Source organism: Eptatretus burgeri, chromosome 1 (genome assembly GCF_056783735.1).
Source record: "Eptatretus burgeri isolate ZD-2024b chromosome 1, Ebu_testis_v1, whole genome shotgun sequence".
Lineage (NCBI taxonomy): Eukaryota > Metazoa > Chordata > Myxini > Myxiniformes > Myxinidae > Eptatretus > Eptatretus burgeri.
In genome coordinates, this window is record NC_140961.1 from 48,909,590 (window position 1) to 48,918,362 (window position 8,773).

The window sequence follows — 8,773 nt, forward strand, 5'->3', positions numbered from 1 at the left end:
TTTGATGGCGTTCGTGTCGGGACCCTCTGGTGATCAGGGAAGAAATCAGCAGCCCATTCGATCTCTACCAGGTAGTGATTCTGGATGGATGGCATGTGACACCATCTTCCTGCAGTCAGTGTGCTCCATCCTGGAAAATGCCTTTCTGGATAGAGGTAAGAGAGAGTTTCTTCGACTAATTTTTCATTGCAGACAGTACTGTTGCGGACCCGGGGTTGGGGGCGAGAAGACCACGAGGGGAGAATCGACCTCGGTTTCCCACCAGACTCTCCGGAATTGCAGGCCATCGCACATGAATGAATAACTTCATGATGCGGCGGGTCGCTAATCGACCGTGAACGCCAATAACTTGACCACGTGACTTAGGGTCCTCTGTCTGATACCGTTTACCTAAAGGTCACGTGGTTTCATTACCGGGGGACACGCCCTCGGGATGCCTTGTTCAAACCGGATCACCTTACCAGATCAGATGCAGTAGACTGTAACTACCAAGAACGTACCGGCTAGAAAAACAGATCGTTGGGGGATAATATCCCGGCTAAGCTGGAATATGAACCATGCTGGACCAATGAAGGAAAGACGAAAACGAGCTTGGAACATTTCTACATCAGCATATATTTACAATCAAGCGAGGAATCGTATGTGGCATGGTAAATTGTGTTTATTTGTATGTACAGCAGAGGATAGCAAGGAATTTGTGGGGTGCAGCAAAAGGTAAACAATTTACAAAAGCAGACACAGAGCAGATTTATCCCATGAGAACTTCTACAATCTTAACTTATGCTATGACAGGCGCCATCACTCACACACACACACACACACACACACACACACACACACACACACACACACACACACACACACACACACACACACACACACACACACACACACACACACACACACACACACACACACACACCCCTGAGGAAAATTAGACATAGTTCAGAAAGAAAGAGAGCAGATAAGGACAACCGGCCTCACGATACTGGTGCGGTCGGCCAACCCACGCAACCCAGTGCGCTTCGGGAGAGGTAGGAGGGAGAAATACTGGTGTCTAAGGTGTGGGAGTGGGAAGTGTCGTGTAGTGCAATATGGGGGGGGGTGTGGTGTCGTGCCAGAGGAAAATGGGATTGCTAGTCAGTAATGGATGCTCTTTTGTGCGTCCAAAGGGGACGAGATAAAGGGGTGGAAAGAGAGAGAGGAGAGAAGATGTGTGAGGTGATAGATCCCTTACCTAATCGTGCATTGGTCTGAGTGTCAGGTGTACCTCCGTGGGATGCTCCGCTTGAGTGTTCCCACCTTGAGAGTTTGCGCGTTATCTCCGGCTTATTCACTTTGCTGGGGCTCGTGGCAACATGCGCTCCACACTGGTCCTCAGGAATAAGCAAGTGTCAGTCGCACACAAACAGTCAGTGAAGAGCCAGCGAAGGGCAGAGGAAACGAGGAGCAGTCAATGCAGAGCCGAGAAGAAGAGGGCGAAGCAGAGTGAGTGGCTCCATGCTCCTCCTTTTATAAGCCTCAGGCGAAGGGTGGGGTGACGACTCGAAGGCGACACACTGTGACCCGAATCCCGCTTCTCTATTGGGCCACAGCAGCCCAAGCCATGCCCTGCCAGGCTCCCACGGCCGGAAACGGTCTCATTTGCCCATCCGGCTCACCACAGCCCGGAGCTCCTGACTCAACATCGGGTATGAGCTGACACCCTGGCCCTGAACATGCTCCGAGTGGAGTCTGAATGCCGAATAGCAATGCACACCCGCCACCCACGGGACCCTCTCATGAGCAAAAATGCACACCCGGGCCCCATACCAAACTCCTGGATCACCCTTCCTGCGACCCCTCTTCGCCGCCCGTCTTGCCGTGTTCTGGCGACTGGACGAGGGTCGTATCAATCCCGTGTGTACATCCCCGGCGAGATACGGTTGACCTATTAACGTCTGTTGCTCGGCCTCGCATCGCGCAGTCCGAGGACAGTGCGAGTCATCCAGCACTCCTCTGTATAGTGTCGAATTGTAGCAATGCAGACGTCTGAGGGTATGCGAGAAGCGTTTGTGGTCAAAGTGGTGAAGTTTGGTCAGCGAGGGGTGAAGCAAGGAGAGATGGCATTGGAAATTGGCGCGCAGATTTCAATGAAATAATGGCGTGCCATGCGCGTGCTGTATAGTGTGTAGTGTGCTTGTTGGAAGGAGTTTGGTGGTTCCAAGCCACGGGAGGCATCGTGGTGTGTTTGCTATTCAATCGCATATTGCATGGCGTGCATCCTTGCTTGCTTGTACCATGGCTAAAAGGAAAGGGTTAGATTAGAAATCAGAATAGGAGACAGAGATATAGTTAATAGACCCACACAATGCACTTCATCCCGTTAACCCACTAGACATGAGGGGAAGATCTGACTGCACGAAGATGAACGAAATAACTGCCTCGGGATCACTGTATGTTGGGGGCCATTGCCTAAGAGGCATGCAGTTTTGTAGAACCACAACAGTACATTAAACAACAGGAGATGTACATGTACCGATCATAACCCTTTCATTGTGTGCAAATGTATTTAAATAAGAATCTGAATAACGTTGAATGAAATCCTTCAAATGATACAAAGTCATCATCCTAATTTTTCCGTTTTTCCACGACATGCTTGAACCAAACCGGGACACATCAGTCACTGGAATTGTGAAGTTTTCACAGACGTCTTAATGATGCTGTTCTGCATATGTTGCTATTGATAACACGTGACCTCCGTCTGAGTAGCAGCGGCAATGTCCCAGGGAATCTGCCTCTTGAGTTGACTCGTACACGTTTGACTCCCAGAAGGCACTCGTAAGGCAGAGCAAAAAATGTTTGGGAACAAACATCAATTATACACACACCTGCACAGTCCCCTGGGTTGTTTTGCCTGGAAACACGAGTGTGAAGAATTGTTCCGACTACTACCCGGCACGACCAGAACTACACAGCCTGCAAATCTAACGCCAAAGACTTTGAGAAACTACGTTTGTTTGATGAATGTATAATCTGCTCATTTATTAGAGAAGCACAGATTGGAAGTTCTCAAACAGCAAACAATACTCCCACTGTGGTCTATTGTTGGCATAACACCGGAGTCCATGGACCCTGAGCCTTACCATGGTAGCCTGACCATTGGCAGTATATGGACATTTTGACGTATACGACCCAGTGAGACAGGAGAAATGATAAACGAGTCCATCCCATCTGTAAACTCATCCTGCGCTACATAAAGCAGAACAAAAGAAACTCATCGATTGTTCCATTTCATTTTGTGGACAATATGATGTAAGGTACAACTGAGGGTAGCAATACGTCAACATAATACTTAGTCTTCATTGCGAATTATAACCTGACAGCACAATTCAATACCAAGCGCAAAACAGGAAAGAATGAAAAATGGAGACGTGTTAGCGATCCAATGTGAACAGATCAACAAATAAATCATTTCTGTGTGTTATTACCCTCACCGAAGGAGAGGGCATTGAGTTTGGGTCCGTTTGTTACTTGGAATAAAAAAATTTTTGCTAAGTATGTTGGTCCGTAGCATTTGTCTGTCTGTTTGTCATACGATTTTTGGCCACAGTTTTCAAGCAATCGTTTTGAATGTGTGTGTGTGTGTGTGTGTGTGTGTGTGTGTGTGTGTGTGTGTGTGTGTGTGTGTGTGTGTGTGTGTGTGTGTGTGTGTGTGTAGATGACCGGCGAAGGATGGCAATGCTAAATTTTGGTGACGATCCGAATGCAGATCCGGATCTGAGAATTGTTCAAGTGATTCTTCACCATTGAGAGATAGGGCCAAAATCGATATATAGCACCATATCTCAAAAGGTTATGGATGTGCTCACACAAAATTTGGTGGACGGGTTGGGAGTGCTAATAGGAAGCACTGATTCAATTTTGGTGAAGATCTGAATCCAGATCTGGATACAAAAATTATTTAATTTTTAACTGATTCTTCACCATTGAGAGATGGGGCTAAATTAATATATAGCACAATATCTCAAAAAAGTTGAGGATGGATTTGGATGAAACTTGGGGGACAGGTTGGGTGTGTCACAAGGACTAATTGATTCGATTTTGGTGAAGATCTGAATCCGGATTCGAGAATTTTTCAGGTCATTCTTCACCAATGAGAGCTGGGTCCAAAACTATGAAGAGCATGTTATCTCTAAAAGTTGTGGACGACTTGTGACAAAACGAGGTGGAAGAGTTGGTTAGGTGACAAGAACAAGCTGATTAGAATTTGGTTGAGGTCCGGAATCAGATCCAACCTATCAATGGCATACAAAATGTAAATTCTTCAGCCTGGTGAAGGTATGTTCTCTATGGTGTGCCGTTCCGTTTTGCCAAGTTATTACTCCATGAACGATTATTTTGGTTCGCGGGCACCAGCAGTGATTGGTTCGCGGGCACCAGCAGTGATTAGTTCATGGGCGCCAGCAGTTATTGGTTCGCAGGCGCCAGCAGTGACCACTATTTTCATTGCGTCTGTCTGTCTGTCTGTCTGTCTGTCTGTCTGTCTGTCTGTCTGTCTGTGACTCTCTCCAGAGCATAGCTCCATGACGTTTGATGCGATCTTGATGAAACTTGGACACAAGCTAGATATCATGGTCTAGTGTATTTTTGCACGAGGGGCGTCGCACGCCCACTTGAACTTTTTATTTTATTTTTCTCGATTTTTTTCTGCAATTTCTTTTCTTAGAAGCTGTGCGTAATGTCCATAAGTACAACAAATACAAAATCCGATTTGATTTGGTCAATTTTGACGGAAGGACTTCCTCAATAATGCCCGCGAACCATCGTCGCCACCTGGCTTGTTTATTTCTTTGTTTGTTTGACTGCACAGAACTTTTGTGTTTTTCTACACAACTGCTTGTTGGATTGAGATGAAATTGTCACCATTGGTGAAACTACTCATGTGGAATGTATTAATGATAATGATGACATCATAGGTCACGTGGTGTGGCAGCCATATTGGAAACACGGAAAAACTTTGGACCTCTGAATCTGAAATCGCACCAAGGCAAAAATTGAAACTTGCCACATGGCAAGTACTCTTCACGAGGAATAAGTATGATTTTTAAAAAATGATGCCATAGGTGCCTTCGTTATGATGTCATAATTGCATATGAAGAACACTACATCTGATTAGTATGAAAGATTTTGAGGGTCATCGAGGGATAAAATGGTCCATAGAAAAAAATTTGGTGATGTTATCGGTCACGTGACTCGGCAGCCATATTGTTAAAAAAAAAAAACACCTTCAAAAATCTTCTTCTTTGAAGTGGTTGAGCAAATGGAGGTGAAACTTTACACATATGACCACCTGTCCATGAGGAACAAAAGGTTCTCACATATCGGTTCTCATCGGTCTCATGGTTGGGTTGCCATATTGGATTTACCCTAAAACCTATAAAAAAAATCTTCTCCAGAACGGCTGGACAGATCGAGGGGAAACTTCACACAGGTTCCCCAAGAATTGGGTGTAGAAATTTGTTTCGGGAAAAATTGATAGGTCACATGGTGTTTGGCAGCCATACTGGATTGAAGAAAAATATTAAATAACGATTTATCTGCAACCGCTTAATCAATCGACGTGAAACTAGTAGTGATGGGAATACATGTTTTACATTTCAACTTGATCGGACACATGGTAAAGCAACCAGAAATTTTTTTTTTGATCTGGGTTCATTTTCATTTTTTTTTTCGGAATAAGGTTAAATTGGCTGTGCCTGGATGGGTTTGAGGATGGGTGGAGGAGTCGCAGCTAAAATGGTCATCCTATCCAGGTTTCTCCTGATGACTTGATCTTTGCTTTTTCTTGTTCCGATTCCTCCTGATTACTCCAATGCAGGACTGTACCTATTTGGGTTTCTATTTGATTTGAACTGGTTATTTTAATCCCATTCTAAATTAAATTGAATAATACTGAAAAACGTCATGGGTCAGGGTCAGGGTCAGGTGTCCCGATCAAAGTCCCACTGCATCAAAGTGGTACGTCTTGGTACCCGGTCATCACTACCAATAGTTATTAAGTGGCGTTTCTAATTATGTCTCTTATTAATTGCGTTACACAACAGTACACAAACACCACATAAAATACGCCACACAAAACAAGTCCTGACGAGGTTCTGCAATCTCCGATTGCTCTTTTTCTTGTTTAGTTTGTTTTCTGGAAGTGAGTTTGTTGAAAAGTAACAGGAACCATAAGTGCAGAATCAATATAAACAAAGGTACAAATATCTCAGGAATGATTAACCAATTAACCCAATGACAGAGGATTGTAAATGAGCTAATTGGTCGTTTCCCAAAATGTCATGTGTATTAAACCTAAAGGTTACTTTACAAGTACACACCCAAGGGATTGTCTTCACACACAATGTTAGAGATCATTCAGACATATCCACGGACGTACCGAGACCCGAGCCGCGTCCACGGACGTACCGAGACCCGAGCCGCGTCCACGGACGAACCGAGACCCGAGCCGCGTCCACGGACGAACCGAGACCCGAGCCGCGTCCACGGACGAACCGAGACCCGAGCCGCGTCCACGGACGAACCGAGACCCGAGCCGCGTCCACGGACGAACCGAGACCCGAGCCGCGTCCACGGACGAACCGAGACCCGAGCCGCGTCCACGGACGAACCGAGACCCGAGCCGCGTCCACGGACGAACCGAGACCCGAGCCGCGTCCACGGACGAACCGAGACCCGAGCCGCGTCCACGGACGAACCGAGACCCGAGCCGCGTCCACGGACGAACCGAGACCCGAGCCGCGTCCACGGACGAACCGAGACCCGAGCCGCGTCCACGGACGAACCGAGACCCGAGCCGCGTCCACGGACGTACCGAGACCCGAGCCGCGTCCACGGACGTACCGAGACCCGAGCCGCGTCCACGGACGAACCGAGACCCGAGCCGCGTCCACGGACGAACCGAGACCCGAGCCGCGTCCACGGACGAACCGAGACCCGAGCCGCGTCCACGGACGAACCGAGACCCGAGCCGCGTCCACGGACGAACCGAGACCCGAGCCGCGTCCACGGACGAACCGAGACCCGAGCCGCGTCCACGGACGTACCAGACTTGCCGTGTTTTGATAGTAAAAAATCTTACCGGTATAGTAAACCTCTGTGGTCTCTGTTGACGAACCGCTGTCCTCCTTCACTGGGTTCTTCCGGTACACGCGAGTACCCAGAACGACAAGTGGTGGTCGCACGATATCCATGGAATGAATGTGAGGTGAAGGGATATTGTTCAGTGAGTGAGAGAGATAATAATGGGATGTGGGAGACGAATATTTAATGGCACCTGACAGGCTTTCCTTCTTCTTCTTCTTCTTTTTCTTTTCTTTTTCTTCTTACGTCGTTTTCACAACTGCGAAGCTCTCTATGTATGTATGTATGTATGTATGTATGTATGTATGTATGTATGTACGTATGTACGTATGTACGTATGTACGTATGTATGTACACCACACTTCGGCTGGAGCGGACAAGTACAAATAACTGTTTATTGTTTGACCCGTTTCCTTATAAATTTTAACAACGATTTGTGGAGTTGAGGATACTTCAGGCTCAATCGGCACAGTTTGTCCGGTATATCGGACCAGCTCAACTGAGGTATCATTTACAAAACCTAAAGCACAATAATGTTCCCAAACGATCCCTTTAAAAGATAAGCTTCATAAACATTGATTATCACATCCTGACTTGAAGCTGAGCACAACTGCGCTTTGTTGCGTCATGGCTCTTATTGATTGATCAACTAAATGAAATGGACGAACAGAACGTGGATAACAAATTAAATAAAACATAATGGAAAACGGGCCGAACTTCTTCCTCCTCCTCTTCTTCTTCGTCCTCTTTTTCCTCTTCTTCTTCGTACTCTTCCTCTTCCTCTTCTTTTCTTAGTCCTCTTCTTCTTCTTCTTCTTCTTCTTCTTCTTCCTCTTCCTCCAGCCAATGACGAAGATGGTCGATCATCTTGTCTGCATGCAGATGGACATTACTCTGAATTCATGTTGTTAATATATTGATTCAGCTGATTCTGGAATTGTTCGAGGGATCAAGGATGTCACTACTTACTACGACACCAGCAGGGAGGTTTTTTTCCAGTTGGGTATGGAACGTTGAATAATGCCAGATCTGTCCATGTTACCCCTTGGACTCGGTTGATGGTGTTGAATTAAGGATCGTATTATGAGGGTTCTGAGTTTTGTGGTTTACTTCTGCAAAGTTGGGCACTTGGGGAGATTGCGACCAATTCTCTCAAGATCTTATAAACCATTGTCAGTCTGCTGGCAGTGTGCCTCCTGAGAGAGAGGTTTCCATTTCAAGTGTTGAATCATGCTGGAAACACTGCTTGTCTTGAGGTAGTTGTTGGCCATTGCAGACATACCGGGCACCTCGAAGTTGGATATTATCTCCAGATGTCAGATTTTGAGTGTGGGGGGTCCCAAACACTTGAGTAGTATCCCACATGAGGTCTGACTTGGGATTTGTCGGCAGCTACCTTGAAGGACGCGAGGAGCTCGCTGGTGTTGCCGGCAAACAAATCCCAGTTGCTGGTTTGCCTTCCTCAGGATTACGTCAATGAATCGTCCATTTAAAGTCATCACGAATGAGCACTCCAAGACATTTATGGGAGCTGCACTGCTGGAGAGGGATATTGAGTGTGGAGTACTGTACAGTATTCAGTGACTTGAATCATGGGTTGGTTTGAATCTCAAGACGTTGCACTTGTCGGAGTGAAATGACATCAGCCA

General features: G+C 46.5%; 1 protein-coding gene across 6 annotated transcripts in view; it reads right to left on the bottom strand.

The window, feature by feature from the left end:
• Positions 1-7,605, bottom strand: part of ASCC1 (activating signal cointegrator 1 complex subunit 1) — a 48,669-nt gene extending 41,064 nt beyond the window's left edge. For 4 of the 6 annotated variants that reach the window (XM_085883380.1, XM_085883371.1, XM_085883361.1 and 1 more), the window contains exon 1: positions 7,124-7,605. In XM_085883380.1, coding sequence (XP_085739506.1) covers positions 7,124-7,235 — 112 coding nt within the window. In that variant the 5' untranslated portion in view covers positions 7,236-7,605. Of the gene's footprint in view, positions 1-3,125; positions 3,232-7,123 lie in introns of all 6 variants that reach the window. The other 2 variants (XM_085883387.1, XM_085883346.1) reach the window with 2 other exon arrangements.
• Positions 7,606-8,773: the final 1,168 nt, after the last annotated feature.